General features: G+C 41.8%; 1 protein-coding gene across 3 annotated transcripts in view; it reads right to left on the bottom strand.

Moving 5' to 3' along the window:
- Window positions 1-740: 740 nt before the first annotated feature.
- PLAG1 (PLAG1 zinc finger) overlaps window positions 741-21,968 on the bottom strand; it is a 94,833-nt gene continuing 73,605 nt past the window's right edge. For 2 of the 3 annotated variants that reach the window (XM_029591310.1, XM_029591309.1), the window contains 3 exons: window positions 20,176-20,320; window positions 3,313-3,671; window positions 741-2,813 (listed from right to left, as the gene is read on the bottom strand). In XM_029591310.1, coding sequence (XP_029447170.1) covers window positions 1,550-2,813; window positions 3,313-3,554 — 1,506 coding nt within the window. In that variant the 5' untranslated portion in view covers window positions 3,555-3,671; window positions 20,176-20,320 and the 3' untranslated portion in view covers window positions 741-1,549. The remainder of the gene's footprint in view (window positions 2,814-3,312; window positions 3,672-20,175; window positions 20,321-21,968) is intronic. The other variant, XM_029591312.1, reaches the window with a different exon arrangement.

The raw sequence follows: 21,968 nt of genomic DNA on the forward strand, positions 1-21,968 counted from the left end.
TAGTACTGAAATTTAAATCCAATTACATCTGCACATTGCTCTTAGAATATGATAAGCGCAAAACAGTGGAAGAAAAACTTTCAGCCATGTAAAGTATACTGTAATCACTTAAACCTTGCATGTAGGTATGTCACTATTGATCAAAAATATATTGTTCTTGTGAGTTTTTTGGGGTTTTTTTTTTTTTTTAAATTCTTTTTATCAGTCAAGGAAGGACGTGTTAAAACGTAACCAAATATGAAGTCTGCTTTATTGCATTACAATTTAATTGTAAGTGGGGAATTGGGATTGGCAATCTATATACACATTGTAATAGGTAAAATGGTATAAGCAATATGCTTTTACTTTACTCCTAAGAGTCCAATTTAAAACCTTGGTAATGGGGAAAAGTCCTTAACCAAGTACTGAAATACAGCAAATGTAAATAAGTATGTATCTGCTGCTCTGGGATATGACCACCATGCATAACAGATAAGACTACTCATATACCGTAGTTGATTTAAAAAAAAAAAAAAAAAAAAAAAAAAAGAGACACTTGAATTTGATATTGCCTCATTGATGTTGAAATGAAAACTGAGAAATGTTTGGCTGTGATGGTTGGGAAAGATTGAGGCTTAGGGAAGGGCACAGGGCATCTGAAAAATCTTATGCTGTATAACCTATGATAACTAAACTGCAAGGAGTAATTAAAAGTAAACTTCTGGAAAATAATTCAGGTTACTAATTATAACACTGTTTAATTTTTTTTTTTTTTTTTTTTTGCATTTCTCTACCAGTATAAACATATAAAATGAAGAATGTCCAATGTGTCAAATGTGGATTATTTTTGATAAATTGAAACTTGTTTCTTACATTGTATTCATATAGGTGGCACTTCCTTTAGCCAGAGACATGAAAGATTTCCCAAGAGAGATCACACTGAATCCCCTTCAATTTATGTGCAAATGTAAAAACACTGCACATATTTTTCAAACAGGAAGATGATGCCTCCAAAAATTTTAAAAAAGCCTCTAAATTTCAGATTATGAGTTAAATCAGAACCCATCGTTAAAGACACCTAACATACTTGAGGCATCAAATAGCTAAAATTCATTTACAAGTCTTAAAATTTAGCTAAATTAGAAGGCATGGATAGTGCTATTCACTTTAATAAAAGAAAAAAAAAAGACCAAATTGCTTGAAATAAATTTTAAACAGTAGTAGAAATGTTCATCACCTAAGTTTAGTTGTGGTTGATTTCCTTTGACATGTCATGGACAAGAAGAACATTTGTTACTTGGCAGTGAATGTGAACAATGAAAAAGGAAACCAGAGCATGAGGTTTTTTTGTTTTTTTTTTTCAAATCAAAGAAACAATTGAAAATATTCTAAAAACAGCTTGGAAAAACTGTAAAAAAAAGTTCAAATTTCTTACTGGCTTGATGAGTCTGGTACTGTACACAGAAATACAGGATTTAATAATGTCTTAATAGTTGGCACTATATTTTAGAACATTGTCATTTAAGGCAATCCTACAAATAGATTTTGTAACAAGTCAGCTTTGTTTATCCTATTGAAAAGCTTGATGAAAGCGTGGCAAGGTGGTGGTTGTGCTTAGACTGCTTGTGAAAGCTGAGGACAGTGAGTGCAGAGAACCAAAACAAATGCTGTTCCCAGGATCTTGAAGGTCCTGAGGCTGTGGTGGAAACAAAGTCATTGAAGAATGTGCTTCTTCTTGTGTATAACTCATTCCAATATTTCCAACTGAAACGGGAGGATTATAGGGCGGACCATTAACTGGTATAAAGTTAAACAACTGAGAAAAGTCTAAAGATGCAGTACTGAGAGGTTCACTAATGGAAACAGAGCTTTTTGAAAGGGAGATGTCTACAGAACCATCTTCTAAAGACCCTATTTGCGGCTCCAACCCTAATTTTGATGAAGATGCTTGAGAATCTTGGGATGAAGATGGCATACCACTTTGCAACTCCATTAAGTAACTTTCTATTTCCCCTTTCAACGGCTGTTCTTTTTCAGGCATAGTAATTGTATATGAGGTAGAACTGAGTGGGTATTTCAAAGAAAGCTGGTGAGACGGGTGAACAGAGTCCAAATCTATTGGACAAGTCATACCCAAAGGCAATGTTGTGGCAACCATTTGATGTGCAGATCCAGAACTCTGCATAGACTGAATTTGAGTGTTGTAGAGATTCAACTGCAAAGTGTTTGTAAATGGCTTTGATGTCAGTTCAGTGGAAGGTAATGACATCACTGGAAGCAGCTCATCCTTTATAGGCACAGAAAGATTGCAAGTAAAAGGATCTAAATTGTCCACTGGCTCCGCTTTGACCTTCAAAAGTTCTTGGTTGTGACTCTTCTTCATGTGACGGGTAAGGTGATCCTTCCGTCCAAATCTCTGTGCACAGTATTGACAAAGGAAGTCTTTTCTTCCAGTGTGCACTACCATGTGTCTACGGACATCCTTGCGTGTGTAGAACCGGCGGTCACAATGCTCACATTGGTGCTTTTTTTCCTTTACCCCACTAGAAGACTTTCCTGCATGAGTTTTCAGGTGCTCCAGCAGCACTACTGTGTTTTCAAAAGTCTGCAAGCATACTTTACAGGTAAGGTCACCACTTGTTGCAGCATGCAAGGCCAAGTGACGCTTAAAACCAAGCTTGGTATTGTAGTTCTTTCCACATTCTTCACACTTAAAGGCCTCTTTGTTGGGGTCATGTGTGTGTAGGTGATTCTTTAGGTGATCTTTTCGGTGAAACATTTTCTCACAATAATTACACTTGTGGGTTTTCTCAGGAGAATGAGTAGCCATATGCCTTTAAACACAGATATATTCTGTAAGTAATTATTTCGACCACAAATAATCAGTTTATTTATTTTTTTCTAATAGTTAAACTATGTTAAAAAGTTCCTTTGCAACAGAATTTTTAAGTTGACAGCACAACACTACAAAAAATTTACACATAGGAAAACATGAGCCATTTCATTTAAACTGACATTTTAGTTTTTGCTCTGTTTGTTAACTATTGAAAGCAAGGAGCAAGCACAAATGTACTGGTGGGAAAATGTCCATAACCCCAAAATTCTCAGTCCATGTACCTTTTCTGCAGCAAATCCACTTGGCACATATGTGCTTTTTACATTAATTTAACCAAATCATGCGATTTAGATGTCTAGCAACAATCCATCATCTAATGCAATTATTTATGGCAAATTAAATGAAGATCTTTCACAAATATATACTTTTACAAAGCTTAAAAGGGCCAACAGAAAAAAAAAAGGGAGAGAAGCTGAAAGATAAATAGAGTTTAATACCTTAGTAATTTGTACTTAGAAACAAAGGCCTTGGTGCAGTCTTGTTGTGTGCACTTGTAGGGCCTCTCTCCTGTGTGAGAGTATGAATGAACCTTTAATTTCTCAACACTGTTAAAAGCCTTGTCACACAGCTGGCAAGGAAAGTTTTTTCTTGGTTTGGTTTCGCCACGCTTACGTTTCCCTGAAGGGACTTTCTGGGTATCTCTTACTTCTGACAAATCACCAGGAATGACAGTGGCCATCGCAGCCTAAACCAGGCCTTCTTGTTGGACACTTGGGAATTGCCCAACTCCACTAAATGATTTAGCTTTAGATGGCTTCTCAAGTTTCATGTGGTCGTAAAAGAAAGCAAAAGGGGACTGGAAAAAAAAAAAAAAAAAAAGAAATAACTAGTTTGTAACTAGACAACTTTTTTTTTTTTACGTGTTTACTTGCTACGTGACACTGCTGAAAACAATTCTCAAAGGAATAAAATTAAGTCCAGCTAGTCTACTGTAATATATGTCATCTTATTTTGTATTGCATTATTTTTGTAAGAAAAATCCACATATACTAAAAATTCTCTTCCAGTTTTCAATTAGGAATCTTATACGAAGACAAGCCTTCTTTACACTTAATTAGAACTCCATTTACCATATATATCTATATGTATTATATACTTAATCTAAGGTAATAAAACACTAAAAATGGTTAGATAGCATGTAATGAATGAGAACACTGCTTGCTATGTTCCTAGTGATGATACCAGTCCTATACAAGCCAATATACTCCAGCTTTTTATTGGGACCAGAAAACCAAAACAAGTTAGCGGTTAGGGAGGATTAAAGTGACACCAATGTGTTTGCTTATCAGATATGTTGAATTCACTATGGTTTATAGGCTATCAATGCCTTCTATCTGTAGGGACCAATCCCAACCTAATCCTTTAAAAATGGCTCTTGTTAGTTTTGGTTGGAATCAGGAAGCTAAGCCCAGATCTCCTCCTCAAAAAAAAAAAAAAAAAAAAAAAAAAAATTTAGTCTGCTCCTGATACTACCACCACAAGTGGAAAGCAGTGCCGGCTCCATGTTTAATAAAACTGATAGTTTATAGGAATGGGAAGCTCAGTGAGCCTTGAGCCCATCCCCAGTGGGGATGGAGCAAGGGGTAGCGGGTCAGTTTGAGCAAGAAAGGTGAGGTAAGAGTTGGAAAAATGAGATGGGAATAGGAGCTGAGGAATGAAGGATAAGAAGAATAGAAACTGGCAAACAAGTGAGGATTAAGGAAGGTAATGAAGCTGGCAGTGGAGCATCCAGTGAGTGCCTGTCAGCGACTGTCAGATCTGCCGCGTCTTGGCTCCCAGCTATGACTAACAGACTGAACCAGCCTGCTTTGTTTTTTAAACCACTTATTTTGTCAGTAAAAATGTTCGGAGTAAGGAAATCTACAAAATAAATACATGAAAAATTTGGTCTGGCTTTATATGTGAATTTCTCTTCACAGCTTTTTTTTTTTTAATGATTTAGAAAACAAAGGATGTAATCAGAAGATTTATAGCAGATGATACACTCATGGTCTACTAAATTTACAGTAGACTGTGTGACACTTGCACTACTCTGAGTTTAGTAGAGTGTTTCTTTATATTTTGAAAACTATTACAAGTATTTTAAGGAAAAGCAGAGTTGCTTACCTGTTACAGTTGTTCTCAGAGGACAGCAGGATGTTAGGCCTCACACATGGTCGACACCATTGGACAGAGCCAGGCATGGAACTTTGATCTCAAAGAATCTAGAACTTTCAAACATACCCTATTGAGCTTGGGCAGCTGTAATCACCCTGTCTCCTAGGCAGAGTCCCTCAGTCCATGATATAGCTAATACATGGAAAAACCAACTCCCAGCGGAGGTGGGTGGGTTTCATGAGGACTAACATCCTGCTGTCTTTGAATACCACCTGTTACAGGTAAGCAACTCTGCTTTCTCAGAGGACAAGCAGGATGGTAGTTCTCACACATGGGTGAATCCCTAGCTATAGGCTGTCTGAGCAGGACAAAGCAGGAAACCTCACAGAAGCACTACCCATCTCCCTTTTGCCTGTGAGGCAGTTGACCCACAAGGGTTCCAGGCTAGAGAAGAGTTGGGTTCTACAAAGAAAACCTTAGAAATGACTGAGACACAAAACCCTCATGCGTAGCAGGGGCGCCTAAGGCAGAGGAGTGATGTGAGTGCAAGCAGAAGCATACTCCGCATCACGGAAAAATATTACAATCAGGGTTCTGGATCAGTAACCCTGACAATGAAGTAGGCCTAGAACCTCCTGGCTACAGGAAAAAACGTAGAGATGTAAACAAGAGGATGACTCTTGGACGAAGACTGCATAGTTTTCTGCAGTGTTAGAAGACAATGAAAACCCAACTGGGCTCGAGTCCAGAAAGAAAATGTGGTCCACTGACATCAGAAGGACAAAATGTCTCTGCAGGAGTATGCCAATGTTTGACTGATAGGCACAATGGAGAGAAAAGCCCAAGCAATGCTTGGAGAATAATCAACAAAACGGCAGGGCCTAGGACAGACCCTATGTGCTGAAGCATCAGACCTAGCTGACCATGCAGGACAGGGTCAAGAGTTTCAATGGATGAATGGCAACCCCTGAATAAAATCGCTCAACTCCTGAATAGGGAGAGAAGTGAGGCCTGAAGCTCACCCAAACTGCAACCTATCCCTCCTGTCTACAGGACCAGTCAGGTGAGCAGGAAGGCACTTTAGGCAACCTAGTGAAGCGAGAAAAGCTAAGGGCAGTATTGGCCAGAGTCTGGCGACTATATAGGGAGAACGTGGTTTATCTTTCCCTGCAGGTATACACTGATATAACAAAGAGAGAGCGGAGTAGGAGGCACACACATATAGGTAATTAGTAACAAAATAATGTGCGGCAAATAATTAAACTGGGCAATAACAATTTAGCAAGCAACAGTAGTTTTTTATTCTGTTAGTGCACACACCGTTCAGTACCACAATAGACAAATGCTTATAATTGAAAGACCCCGACACGGCCTGTTTCTCATCAGGCTGCGTGAGGGGGACCAGAGTTTTCAAAATTTAAGATTTATGAGAGCGGACAGATGTCAGCTGATTTCTTAATCATGACTGTGCAGCTCAACTCACGGCAGTGACTGTAACACCAGGGCACTGAAAGACTTGAAAATACTTCAAACAGAAGTCAACAGGGACTTTCTCATGTATTAATAAATCTGTAGAGCCGGAAACGTTCCGATGCTGGGACCATCGCGGGACATGAATAAACTGCAGCAAGCTGTAAACCGGACCCGAAGGTCTCCGATAGTGTAGCTTATGAATTTGGTAATATTCTCATATTTAACCGGCGGATGCAACCGCAATGGGAGATTCTCAGAGAGGTGTCTTTGAAAAGACCGGGAGGTCTTACGAGTCTGTAGACGTGGATGTAACGCACTTTTGGTCACGATGTCCCATATACCATAAATGCCTTAGCTTTTTCTCCCCTCCCCCCGACATTCCAACTGGAAGACGGAGGAAGCAAGAACACAAGGAAGCAGACCACTGGACTGCCGGGGTAAGCACCAGTCACTAGGTTGTATATCCCAACCCCAAACAAATAATTCACTGCCGATTCCAGTAGGGCATTGCCCAACAAGATTATCATTGGTGATCGTATGGAGGTATATTATGACAAAGAACACACATAGACAATATTGCAAAAGTAAATTTTAGTTTACTAAAAGTTGCTAATATATGGATAATGAGACAGCAAAGATAAGTAATATAAAAAATCAATACAGGTAAATTGGATTATATTAATACAGACAGAAATAAGGATAAGATACTATACAAAAAGACATTTCCCTCATACATCTTCCTTCCACAAGCAGGGCCCTTGAAAACCTAAAAGATTGTGAGCCCGGGGACCCCTAAAAGAACCAGCTATTTTGCTCTTTGCTCTTTTTGGATCAACCAAAGAAAATTGGCAAATGCAGTTCCTTATGGATTTTATTTTTCTAACTTCAGGGTCTGAAAGCATTAAGTATTCTGTTTGTACTTTAACAAAAGATTTACAACCAGCTCATTAGGAAGGTATTTCAGTACCATTCTTATTTCTTACCAAAACAGTTGAGACACCAGATGTCTTTTGAGGTTATCTTAATTCATTATCAGCTCATTGGTACCAGGGAGTCTCAAGAATGAAGGGGAAAACAAAGATGGCAATAGTGTCATGCCTTTGCAATCCTTGAACTTAAATTATATACTGGGCATGGCATGGTGGTGGATGGCAATCTATGGTGTTGTCGGGCCCTCCGAGAACAGCCCTTGAAACTGTGTTGGGAATGTCTTACCTTCGTTTCATATTATATATATATCCACAATCAATCAGTGGGGCCTGTTCTGATCCATAGCTCTCTTCGCTTCAAAAGTCTTCCAGGGATCTAACTAGCCTTCCTAAAATTATCTTCTTACAGAGATAGAGCCCTTAGCCTGCTTGGAACAGCTGAAACAGAGTGAATTCCCCAGGGAAGAAATCCAGAAACACTCCACTATGAGACCGGAAGCCGGGGTGCCACAAGTTCAAATCCTTGTCGAACAGGATTTCTTCACTGGCCCTGAAACCCTAAGGGTACCGGGGAGGGCCAAGGCAATCTCAGAACAGATTGCCAAACACCTGGCTTAGATATTAATACCTCAGCCATGCTTGCAAATAATTCCTGCAAGGAAGCATGCAGTCTAATAATGGAACAGTCATTGCATGGACCAGGACTCCCCTGTCCACAGACAGGGTTATCTTTAAAATGGAGAAGTGTAGCTTGCAAGCCACTGCAACCAAGAGCAGCACCTCTGTTGTGGGGTTCCTCGTCCCCCAATTCCCTCAGCCATGGATATGGCAATAGATTGAAAGGCATAATTGCCAATTAGATGGACTCAAACTCTCCACTGAGGTAGGGTCCCCGCAGGTGAGCTCAGTGGGCCACTATGGCCAAAGTGACTCCTGGATGGGTGAAAACTCTTAAGGTTCACCAGAGAGGTACTCTGGAAAGGCTCCCTCACAAAATACACCTGCAGTGCCTTAGAACAACCTAAGGAGAGCGCGACCACTTGACCGGCTCTCGGAGCTCTTGAGAAACAGAGAGCAACCGCCAGTCAGAAGTGGAGACATCCCTTATCCGGGAACAGAGAATGAGGGACACCTCTTGTAGGGGTGGACAATCAGGCACCCAGACAGGAACCCATAAAGGTTGCCCTGGAACCCAGTCAAATCTCCCCTTCCTGAAGGGAGAGGAATAATGAGAATCGGGTTCTCCCGATCCGAAAAACATTACAACTCTCCAAGTGAAAGTTCAGTTACAATCACTGATCACTGTTCAGAAGAGACCAATCCACCACTGGCAGCTACCCTCAGAAGGGGTAGGCCACCACAGTAATTGACAGAGAAGCCTCAGCAAAAACGTTCCAATGACTGCTGTTGCTGTTCCCCAGCCCTGGCCTCCCAGGAAATGCACTGATACAAAGATTCAGGGCACTGGTTCATAGATAAACATGCCAGGGACGGAGCCTCAGGGGCTTCCCCACAAAAGGGGTTTGTGACACGGAAGAGATCAAAAGAGAAATTCCTCTTCTGGAGGAGGAGAGGACTGCTGACCCTACCCTCCTGTGTCTATTCCCCTAAGGGTTCGATCATGAATACAGTTCTAGGTCAGTCCTAGGGCTGTGGTGCAGAACCTGTTGTGCTCACCATGAGGAAAACAGACAGACACACCCATACAGTAGACAGCAACTGGAAAAAAAAGAGCCCTCTGCTGTAAAAACATGCTGAGCAGTACACATACAGGGGTATCCACTTGCTGGAGTAGGTGGCTACGTGCTGCCAAAAGGCAAATAAGTGTGAGGACGCCTTCCCTGCCAGCGCTCCCCAGCACTTTGGGATGGAGAACTGATGAGGAGGCAGAGACTATGACGTGACAACGGCAGAACCCTGGCTTGACTGAGAATTGCACAGACAGCGAGACTTTGTTGAGGTGCTCGGAGTAGATGCTTTGCTGTACCCGACCATGCATGCTATGCTCTGTCATAGTAACTCACAGTGGAGTGAACAGGAACAGTGTGACGATGTCCCCAGTACCACTGGTGTACTGGGCATGGCATGGTGGTGGATGGCATTCTGTGGCGCTGCCCCCCCCCCCCCCCCCCAAGTACCTGAGAACAGCCCTTGAAACTACGTCAGGAATGTCTTACCTTCGATTCCCTCATGAAACAATAGTAGCGAAGTCCATGGCGACCGACTGGGCCCATGGAGCCTTGCGGTTATGTACTACGGCATCCAACCACATCCACTTGTGCTCACAGTGGTGACTGCACCCGTAAGGCCCATAGTGTTATCGCGCTTACTAACGAAGGGTTACATCAAGGGTACTGAACAACAAGGCACCCAGGGCTTCGACGGCGCTTGACTGAATCAGAATCAGTTTGACTGTATATTACGCCATCCCTGGTGCCACAAGTGCCTGTGGACATTGACTGCCCAGCAGCACTGATAAAGCCCCCGGTGCCCAAAGGCATCAATGGACTGGCAGTAGCAAGGATGCCAGGGGCGCCTGCAGGCAGAGGCTCTGCAGCTCCAACACGGCTCATCGATGCACAAAGGAACCAATGACTGCCAGCGCCATCGACTGTTCCCCTCGGCTCACCTATTTATCTGAGAGCGTTTATGCAGCTAGCATGATTGCATTTCTCGCTAGCGGCTATGACTGATGATAGCCTTGCTAGTGCATGAATCCAAGGGGCCTCTGATGTCCCCCATCCCAACGGCTCAGGGCTCCAGAGATCATTGGCTTCCATAGTGCCCAATAGCCTTAGCCTGTGATGGGTCAGCACAGTGCTCCTCAGAGCCATGTTGGGACACCACCAAGAAGCCCCTAGGGCACTGGACCGCTGCATCTGGATGGCATGGTGACCCCAGTGCTTGATCCATCCAAGGCAGAAATCCCAGTTGCTCAAGGGCTCTTGGGAGCCCTGGCGGACGATGCCTCAAGGGCGACCAGGGCGCTCAATAATGATCCCAGCGCCTCCTCTTTGCTCAATATAGTCGAGAACGGCAACAGTGGCCAACATGCCTGATGGCGTCCATGGAAGTCCCGCACCCTGATGGCATTGAATACACCGATATTTTTGGTGCAGCTACGCAATGCGATGGCACTGAGGCCATACCTTGCGATGGCACTGAGGACATTCACTGCGGTGGTCTCGAGTCCATGCACCTCAAGGGCATTGAGGGCTGTCATGGCCTCAAGGCCACACAACTCGACTGCATCGAGGGCTGCGAGAGCAGAGGCCACATACCTTGACAGCATTGAGGGTGGCCATCAATGGAATAGAGGGCACCATGGGCATCGAGGGCACTGCAGCATCAATGGCAACAGCGACGACATCGAGGGGAACCACAGTGCTCGATGGCAGACCTGGTCCTCAATGCTAGAGGTCAGTGCTGCTACTCTGCCAAATCGAGATCCAAGGCATCAATGACTCTGGTGCAACGAGATTCCATGTCCACAGATGCCTATGGCACAGAAGGCCCTTATGGTATTGAGGGTGATCATACAGCTCAATGACACCAAGGGCGTCCAGGTACCTCAACAACGTCAAAGGTGACCATGGTGCTCAATGGCATTCCTGATCCCTGATGTGGTCCTGATATCAATGCATCTGATTAATGATGCACTGGTCACAGATGTGCATGGGCAACTGTTACTGAGCATGGCACTGAATGTGCAGTAGCAAGCTGCTTGCACAGACTCCAGCTTATCTTCTCTCCCAGGAAGATTGCACTGCCATTACTGGCAAGCAGGAGGGGAAGCTTCATCATTCAGGGCTCCTGCACATGTAAACTAGTTCCTTTGAGCATGGGGAGGATGAGCTCTCTATCCCATAGGAACGGTATGGTCTTCGATCTCTTCACTGTTTGACCTCCATCAATACCGATTGGTGAAACAATATGAATTCCTGCCCAGGTGGAACTCACTGATCACTCATGGACTGCATTCAGTCAGTCCTGCCAGCATCAGACAAAAGGTAAAAAAATAATCAGAGTAAGGAGAGGACACAGATATTAAACTGCAGGTGCAGTATTTTTTCTTTTTTTTTTGGAAAAGGGAAAAAATAGACTCTGCCAGACCCCACAGTGGCTAAGGTCTGCCATGCGGCTGGGCAACAGAGGAGAGAGGAAAAAAGGGAACATAAAACTATCATAATGTAAAGGAAAGAAAACAGCTGTAACACTAGAAAAATCACTTACAAAGACTGTGAGGTAGAAAGCAAAGCTGAATACCGTGAGCATACTGCTCCCGTGACTACATGGCTCTGCAGAAAAAAAAAAAAAGACTGAGGGACTCTGCCTATGGGGCAGGAGGATGACTACAGATCAAAGTTCGTTGCCGGGCTCCATCCAAAGGGGGTCGCCCATGTGTGAGGACTACCATCCTGCTTGTACTCTGAGAATTTACATTGCCAATTACCATCTTGCAAATCCAGAATTAATATAGCTACAAACTTGAGTTTAAGAACTACAAACTATTTGCTTGAGAACAAATTCAAACCATTTTAGAAATCAAAAGACTTTTACATACATTTATGGGTTTTTTTTTAAAATTTTTTTTTTTAAGAGCAGGAAAAGTTTGACTAGCACAAAACTTTCCAATGTTTTCTGCATAAAGCTTTGTATTACAGGTATGAAGATGTGTCTTGCTTGGACTCCCCCTTCTTCCTTCATTATCTCTTTTATGATAATATTAATATCAAAATTCTGAGCAGGCAAAACTTGGACAAGAAAGGGAGAGGACAAGTAAGGTGGTATACAAATTAGCTGATAAAGAATTCTTTGCTTTGGACAAGTATACTTCTTGCATCGACAGTTAATTAAAACCAATTAATTTGGCAAACTGAAATTACATCAAAAAGGCACTAATGTAACATGTTAGTCTATTTAAACAAGTTAACATTTGATGTATGCATCAACTGTTCTAGCTGTCAAAAAAATGTTGACTTCCATCTTGTCATTTTGATGCGACTTCCTCCTTAATATCATAAAAAAGGATATTGCATCTACCTTGATATACAAAGTTTGTGCACTTACAGAAATACACTGCTACATATTAGACTTCCAGCTGAACAACTGGAAAAAAAAGATCTAATGCTATTCAGCAATTGGCTTTTATTTAACACTTGTATCTGTATTTCTTGAGTAGACATAAGATATTTGAATTTAGAAGCTGTTTCCTGTTCAGTACTTGAAGAAATCCGAATAGGATCCTTTTCTATACATATCCATACCAATACATGTTTGCCTTTTCATAGAGGAATTAAACTGTTATTTTTAGGATTCAAGGTGTTATACAAACACCATAGAGTCCTTAAATCTGTCCTCAGACTCTCAGAAGCTAGTATGGATTCCAGCATAAACCTCATGAATATGCATGAGATATTGCACACAACATTGTATGCAAGCAAATCTCTCTTATCTATATATTTTTGGGATGCATATGTTACATCTTTGATAGCCTGATGAATTTTTGGGGGTTCAACTTTATGTTGCTATTTTTGGAAGCATATTCTGGAGTTCTCTTTTTTTTTTCTGTGATCAATGTTAGTATGTGCTTATTTCAGTCTCCTGTGTGTCAGCAACAAGTCCAACTCCAAAAACCTGGTCAGCTAACCACACACCTAAACTTGGAAAACCTTCTATTAATGTTCCAGGAAATGTAAACAATTCCCCACCATCTACCTCACTAGTCACTATACTTGAAGACTCTAAACTAAGACCTCAAGAAAGCCAGGAAACACTAGCCTCTTTGAAGGTCACTCACATTAGAAATCCCAAATCCAATCCCTGGATTACTCCCCAACTGGAAAAGCTAAAGCAAATGGGAAGATGACTAGAACATCAATGGCAGAAATAAAAAATCTCAAACTGGCAAACAGCTGCAACCTACCGCAAAGCCATCACAGAAGCCAGGCAGCTTTATTTCTTAAGAAGAATTGTCCAAGAGATCTCTTCCAAATAGTAAGCAAATTACTGGGAGCCACCATGCCACTAGTTCCTTCCTTAGTAACAGAAACGCACTGCAACAAACTCGTAAACGTTTCCACTATATTCAAAATAGAGCTAGACTCCACCACTATGGAGTGCCCTTCTTAGGTGCCATGAACCACAATCCCTTAAGTCCTCATTTCCTTCTGACCCCTGCCTAAAAATGAAGTGGATTCTTCTCTTAGACCATAAACCCAGAACATGTCTGGAAGACAGGTCCTGCTGCTGGCTCCTTGTGACCTTGGGCAATTCACTCCACCCTCCACTGTCTTGGGTACAAACTGATTGTGAGCACTCTGGGAACAGGGAAATACCTACAGTACCTGAATGTATTCTGCTTTGAAGTATCTAAAAAAGAGAAATATAAATCAAATAAGATACCAGACCCTCCTGGCTCATCAAACAAGCCAAACCTGGACTACTTAGTAGTGTCCAACCTATCAACATTTCACTATTGGAGATCCATCTACCAAAGTACTTGAAAAAAATCTGTGGTAAGGCCCAAAATGAAGAAACCAAACCTGGACCCCAACAACATGAGTAATTACCATCCAGTCTCAAACCTCCTTTTGCTTAGCAAAATCATAGAAAAAGTGTTCCTACTACTATTAACTGATTTTCTACAAGCCAGGAACAGTTTGAACTCTTTCCAGTCCAGATTCAGACCCTCATTACCACACAAAAACAGCAGTAAGTAGTCTTGTCAATGATCTACAACTGTCTATACCAGCAATTCTCAGCCCAGTGTGTCGTGACACACCACTGTGTCACAAAGCACAAGCTCGTGTGTTGCCACGGCCAGAATACCGCGCTCCCTGGTCTCCCGCTGATGTGGCTCCTCTTCCCTCCCTCTCCTCCAGCAGAATGCAGAGTCCTCCACCTGGGCTGCCAGCATTTTCAAGCCCGGGCGAAACACTAACAGCAGAGCAGATTGCAGCACTAATCGGCCATACAGAAAGACGACGTGGGGCTGCGCGGGTGGTTTGGCCTCCTTATTAGCACGGGCCTGGACGAGGAAGTGAGGTGGACCTGCGCAGGAAGAAGAGAAGGAGCAGAGAGCTAAATTTGAAGAGGCATAGCATTAGCCCCTGCGGCCCCAAGAAAAAGAACGAGTCCCATCGGCCACAGGGGCTGAAGGAGGACAGGTTGAAGGTTCAAGCTCCTGCTGCTGTTACTTGTGCTTCCAGAAGGAGAGAAACAGCATGTATGTGTCTGTGTGAGACTGAGCACATGAGTGAGAGACAGCCTGTGTGTGTGTGTACTTGTGTGAGACTGAGCACGAGTGAGACAGTCTTTGTGTCTCTCTGAGACTGAGCATTTGAGAGTAAGACTGCCTGTGTGAGGCAGAGCACATGAGCCTGTGTGAGACAGATTATGAAAGTGAAAGAGCCTATGGGTGTGTTGCCTGTGTGAGAGTGAGCATGTGAAAGTGAGAGACAGCGTGTGTGTGCATGTGCCTGTGAGAGACTGAGCATGTGGGAATGACAGCCAGCCAGTGGGGGTGCGTGTGTGCATGCCTGTGTGACTGAGCATGAGAGAGACAGCCTGCATGTGTGTGTGTGTGTGTTTGTGCGCAAGACTGAGGCAGCCTTGTCTTTGGTGAGACAGAGTGAGGGAGATAGTATATACATATGAGAGAGAGAAGAAAGCTTGAGCAACAACCCCTTTCCTCTCCTCTTGCTAATCCAAGACAATCTCAGGGCACCATGAAATCAAATGTTTCCAGGAAAGGAGAGCAGGGGATTTTTTTTTTTTGTTTATCCTTATTAGTTTAAATTATTAGATATATGTGTCTGCTGTTTTGAAATGTTTTATGGATGTTTGGAACATTTTTATGAATTTTTAATTGTTGGATGTTATTCTATTCTTTAGCTATTATGAAATATGCAATTTTTTTTATGAGTGATGTTATTACTATTGATTTTATGTACATAATTTTTTTTTTATGGGGAATGGTGATTCAGTTTTTCCACTGTTGTGGTTTCCAATTCAGTTTTTGACTGTATATTTCTATTCATACTTACAGCATGTTTTCTATTCTGTATTTGGTGAGGGTCTGTCTGTATTCTGGCAGCAGGTAGTTTCTGCGTAGGAATCTATAGCAGCCTAGCTTGTTCTATTTTCCTAATAAGAGGTGTATTGGTATTTTAGGGCCTCATGTAATATTAGCACTTCTACCTTTTCATAAGTAGGGTTGTTACTGTTTGCCTGCTGGCAGTGTTGTTTTTATATGGAGGTTTTACTATATTGTTATAAATTTTGTACTCATGACTGAGTGCTAAGCCCACACTGAACACATATCAATAGGTCTATTGCCATATGGGTTCAGAGTGTTTTTGTTTTTTTACTTTTTTGCAGGGTTTGCTGGTTGGCACACAATAGTGCATATAAATATAATATACATGTTGTAAGTGGTTTCTTTTACCTCAGACTATTTTTAATGTCATTTTTCATATGAAATCTATTATAAATGCATAATTTTTAATCGTATGGGGAGGATGCACAAGGCTGTACAGGTCACAAGGCAGACTTCTTCACCCACTGGGCACAATAGAACACAGTTCTTGTCCTCCTTTCCTGCCGGAGCCCAGCGAGAAATGTCATTTCTCTTTCTCTTCCGTGCTAGTGATAACTGATTTTATCTTCCCTGCTGGGCCTGAAAGTGACAGCAGAAGAATTAAGGTTGGTGGCCCCACAGGGGATAGAGAATGCAGCATGTACAATAATTTATGTTATTCCTGTTGCAAGAGAATACTCTTTTTTTCCCTTGTGTCATTCTTAACAATAAAAGTAATAGAGGCTTTTTATTTATTTATTTTTTTAGTTTAGTTGTGGTTTGTTATAAGCGGTGTGTCACGATGGGAAAAAGATTGAGAACCACTGGTCTAGACCAGCAATTCTCAACCGGTGTGTTGCGACACACCAATGTGTCGCCAAGCACCAGCTGGTGTGTCGCAGCTCTCTGTCCTACAGCCCCGGTTATACTTCCCTTTACCTTTTCCCTGCCCCCGCGGGCCAATGGGAAACCTCCTCCCTTCTTCCTGCCCCTGTGGGCCAATAGGAAGCCTCCTCCCTTCTTCCTGCCAGTGGGAGTAGGAAGAAGGAAGGAAGCCTCTGATTGGCCAGTGGAGCAGGAAGAAGGGGGGGGGGGGCATCTCATAGCCTGGGGGGGGGGTGGTTTGAGGGGGGCTGGGAGGAGTGGCAGTGTCCAGGCCCATGGTGGTGAAGAAGCTAGACTCTGTAGCCGCAATGGGCTGGAAGTGCTGAAATTAAACAGTGGCGAGCCACAAAAAAAAAAAAAAAAAAAAAGAGGCCAGCCGTGCTAGGATTTCCCGCTTCCAAAGCGGCAGGGAACCGCGATAGCTTAGGGATTCCCCAAAGCGGCAGTGAGTCGCAAGCACGAAGAGGCCAGTTGCTCCGGGGATTTCCCCCCCCCCCCCGATGCAACAGTGAACGTGGCAGAGCCGCGATTAAAGTAAAGGTGGCACTCAGCCATGCTGATTACAGATGGGGCAACTGGAGCTCCCAGCGGCCGTAAAAGCAGGCAGATGGGGGGCCAAGGGAGCCTACAGATATCCTGACAGCTAGAAGAAAGGCTTGAGTGTTGTGGCATATTTTTCTAAAATAAATGTTTGCTGCTTCAGTGTGGCTGACAAGGCAGCTGCAGCCTTGGGAAATCTGCCACTGTGAAATTAAAGGGGAACACAGCATTGGGGCTCTAAGCAAAGTGTGTGTGAGAAAGAGAGAGAGACCGGTCAGGGAGGTGACTGGGGCGTGTGTGAGAGAGAGACAGAGACCGGGCAGGGAGGTGACTGGGATGTGTGTGAGACAGACTGGTCGTAGGGTTTAATTGGGGGTGTGTGTGTGTAAGTGACTTGTTGTGGGCCCTAAAGAAGAGGACCATGAGGACAGAGCTTCAGCAGCCGCTGCTGCGCCTCATATGTGCTTTCAAGGGAAAGGAGTAGGAGAGTTGCTGGAGAGGGTAAGTAAAGGTGGCATTTTAAGTTTATTTTTCTTGATTGACTGCCATTTTAATTATTGAGTATTATGTGATGTGTCTGCTGTTTTGAAATATTGTATTGATATTTGGACAATTTTTAATAATTTTTATGAGTTTTAATTGTTTGACCTTATTCTGTTCATCAGCTGTTTTGAAACATTTATTAATATAGTTTTACAAGTATTTCTGTGTGGGGATCTATAGCAGCTTGGCTTGTTCTGTTTTCCTAATAGGAGGTGTATTAGTGTTTAGGATCTGATTTAATATTTGTAGTGTTGCCTTTTCATAGATAGGGTTGTTATGTGTTCCATAATGCAGGTGTAACTTTGTGCGGGTTAGTTTCTGTGCATTATTGCAGATCCTGGGACTGTTAGATGCTATATTTCTCTTTCCATTTCTCCAGGTTTACACTGCATGCAGAGTGGCTTTTTTTGGTTTTCCATTCCAGTTTCTGTCTCCATATTTTTAATTTATGGTTTTTCTGTACTTGGGGAAGGTCGGTTCTGTATATGTGACAGAGGTGAGGTATTTTACTAGCATGTAGGCAATTGTATCAATCTTATTTGTTGTGTTTTCTCAATAGGATATGCATTAGTGGTTAATTACTGTCTTTTCATAAGGAAGGCTATTGTGCCTGGTAGTAAAGGGAGTTTGTTTTGCTTTTACTGCGATGTCATCAGAACCAGAATATCTTTTTTTTGTATGGTGAGTTCTATGGGTAATGCCCTAGTTCTGCTCTGCATCCATTGTTGGGGGTCAAGGGGGTTCCCGTGGATGCAGAGTGTAAGTTTACATGTAGCCCCATGACTGTACATGTTCAGTGTGTCATGCATGTGAGAACCATCTGACAGGTGTGTCCCAGCCGAAAAAAGGTTGAGAACCACTGGTCTAGACTGTAGACAACCTGCCCTTTCATTACTCCAAGTCCTCTCAGCAGTACTTAACACCACAGACCATGAGCTCTTCATCACCTCACTAACAGACCTAGGACTCACAGGCCAAGTATTAGCTTGGTTTAAATATTTCTTTCAAAATCACATCCAGTCCTTCTCCCTAGGACAGGTAGTCTCATACCCTAACCTCCTCAAATGCAGTATGCCATAAGGATCCATCCTATTTTCAACTATTTAGCATCTACATGGCCGTCTTGGGCAAACTAATCATGGGATTCCCAATTTTTATAACTTCAATGTAAATATTTCTGACCCTGACCATGCAATGCCAACTTAAACTGTCTGGAAAAAAAAAATCTCAGACCAGATACACCACAATAAATTAAAACTAAACCTTAAAAAAACTGAAGTACTGTGGATCAGAAAAAGGGACTACTACCATATCCATTCAAAAATGACCCTGAAGGAACTGCAATATCCTTCAGCCACCAAATCTGCAATCTGGGCTTCATTTTAAACTCCAAACTCACAACTGAAGCCAAAATACAATCCATAACAAAAATCGGCCTTCTACCAACTGTGCCACCTCTGCCCCTTCTTTGATGCCTCAGCTTTTATAGTAGTGATCCAGACCTGTGTAATTTCCCACTTGGACTATGGTTACTCTCTATATATTGGGCTGCCATAAAAACTACATCATCTACAGCTCATAGAAAACTCATCATATATGCTAAACTGCAGCAAACGTGAATGGATTGCTCCACTCCTAAGAACACTACACTGGTTCCCAACTACCTATTGCATCTCATTCAAAATCTTAGGCCTGGCTTTCAAGACACTCAAGAGCTTAGGACAATCATACTTCAGCAACCAGCTTATTCTATACACAAGTTCCTATCTATTATGTTTGCTGCCCCAAGCCTACCAAGTGGTACCTTCCCCCAAGGCAATATGGCTCACAAACGGGAGGAAAATAACTTTTACTAGATGGGACAGCCACAACATAAATCTCAAAACAGACTCCACACATTTGTTCAATGATATCTTACTACTTCGATTGTAGTTTAATGATGTACTCTCACTATTTCTACTGTACATCTTAAACTAATGGTTCTTAACCCAGTCAGGTTATCAAGATATCCACAAGAAATATGCATGAAATAGATTTACATAAAATAGAGGCAGTGCATACAAATCTCTCATATGCATATTTATTGTGGATATCCTGAAAACCTGACTGGCTAGGTGATTGAGAAATGAATTCAGAAGCCCCTCTTTAAATTATTTATTTATTGTATATCAACAAACTTCTGCTGTAACATGTTTTGAACACTTCTGCTGGAAAAGCATGAAATTAACAATGCTAAAAAAGTCCCCCATACTAAATTAAATTAGTATGGATCCCTAAAATACCCACCAGCATGACCCTCCAAATAGCACTGTTTGCTAAAAAGTGTGCACACACTGGGCATGAACCCCAAAACATAAGCTAGTATGACAAAAACATGACACTAATTCAGGTTCTTGAAGGAAACCTACTTTTCAGTTGGTGTATGAAAAAAGGATCCATTTTGCTTTTCAAACAAACTAAATGGATTAAAAACTTAAGCCTTTAGTTTACCAACAGACAGTGTGTTACTAAACAGCACTGAAGTCTTTCCTTTCATATTGGTAACCTAACATCTAATACAAATGTTCTGATCAGTCCAGATTCCTGAACTACCTATTAGGGTAGCTGCAAAACCATTATCCAATTATGACCAGCAGGGAAGTCGCATCAAAGTAACATGGAAGTGCTGATTAGATAATAGAAAGCTAGAATAATGCAGGGCCAAAACAACTTATCCAAATTATTAACTAAAAACGTTTGTGCATCATTCTTACCAGGATAATTGCCATGGAGACAAATTCCAACATTCTTCTATGCAGCGGGTTTGAATGGCATTCAATTGTCAGAGGTGGCAGTACACCCCCTCCAGCCCATACTGGCATCTATTTTTGAGGTATGAATTGGCTTTTAAAGACTTTCCTGAAGGCAAAGAAAATCACTATTGAATTAGTGTCCTAAACTGTTAACACACAATTCAGGCTGATCCAGACACATCAGGATCACTACATTATTTTTTTTTTTAAATCCCATAATCCAAAATATATACAAAACATAACAAAAGTAGAAAAGTGTAAAATGTTTAGGGCTTCATTCAGTCTAGTGAACTATATAATATCTGGTAAATATGTGCATACATAATTAAACAAATTTTCCAGTAAGGTGTCCCCGCAGATGTGCGAGGTCTCATATACATTTTCATTTTTTAGAAATCAAAACATTTCAAATTAAAATTTGGATTAATTACTATGTAATAATAAAAAACAAGATTATCTCATATTAAAAGAAGTTAAACAATTATTGATCATCATAGACATTCACCCTTTATGAAACTTGAAGTAAAGACCTTCAAAAACAGAAACTTATCACAACTTCAGTTATAACTGTCACGTAAGTAGCCTAATTGGGCACTTGGATCTTTACAAGCATGTTAGCCCTCAAAATAGCCACAATTCTTACATTTAATCTACTTGGAACTGTTTAGAAGATTATGAAAAATGGAATGCTGTTTATTTAATGAAATGATTCTAGAGCTTCCAATTCTGCACAAGTTTTACATATGTATATATTTCCTATAATAGGCAGAGTGTACAATTTTGCTGCACACTCTAGATTCTGCTTTCACAGGACTTACACAGCAGGTATGGAAACCAGTAACAGCTATCAGTTAAGGTAGTATTTATCAGCCTAGTACTTGGAAGCAACTCAGCCAGTCTTTTCAGGCAATCCGAAATGAATATGCACAAGTCACAGTTTAATAATATGACAACCCAGAACCAAGCTGATTAACACAAGTGCACTGAATGCAGATGTATTAGACATAATATAAAAGCAAGACTAGTTAGGGTACTACTAAGGACTTGGGTTGAGAACTACTGAACTAAAGAATAAGAAAATAAAAATATTAGAGACTGAGCAGCAAGACAAACAAATGTCTTCAGGTGCAAATTACATCTACTCCATGTTTAATGTACATAGAGTTCAAAGAGTTAAAGATCACTATATATGAACTATGCCCTCTACAATTGTCACATTGTGCAGTAGCTAAGTTTTGAAAGGGTCAGTATATTTTTCTTTGCTCAAACATTCAATCCCTCCCACGTTCACTTTAATGTAGGATATGTATAATTTTTCAATATTTATTCACCAACTTCCTGCTAAAAGTCATATTAAATGAAAGCGAAATGGACAAAGGCAATTCAGGACTGGAAAACTCTTAGGTGCCAGGTCATCTCGGTACCTAAAAATTTGGCAGTTGGTGCCTCCATCTAGGCCCAGCTCTACCAGGATGGAGAAGAGCCGGGCCCATGCCAGAAAAACTGCAGTTGGAAGGAGGGCGCAGGGCCCAGGCAGAACTGCAACTAATGTTAGCAGGTAGGTAAATAGAGGGGCCAGGAAATTTGTTGTTGATGTACAGGAGAAAGGTCAGGTAGGATAGCAGCTTCTGACAAAAGACATGGATGGAACAGCAGCTACTACTGGAAGATAATCTGCCGCTGGGGTAATCCCTTGCCTTTGCCACTAGAAGAGAGAATGGAGGAGATGAAAGTGAGGGGGGGGGGGGAGGGGG

Source organism: Rhinatrema bivittatum, chromosome 2 (assembly GCF_901001135.1).
Source record: "Rhinatrema bivittatum chromosome 2, aRhiBiv1.1, whole genome shotgun sequence".
Classification (NCBI taxonomy): domain Eukaryota; kingdom Metazoa; phylum Chordata; class Amphibia; order Gymnophiona; family Rhinatrematidae; genus Rhinatrema; species Rhinatrema bivittatum.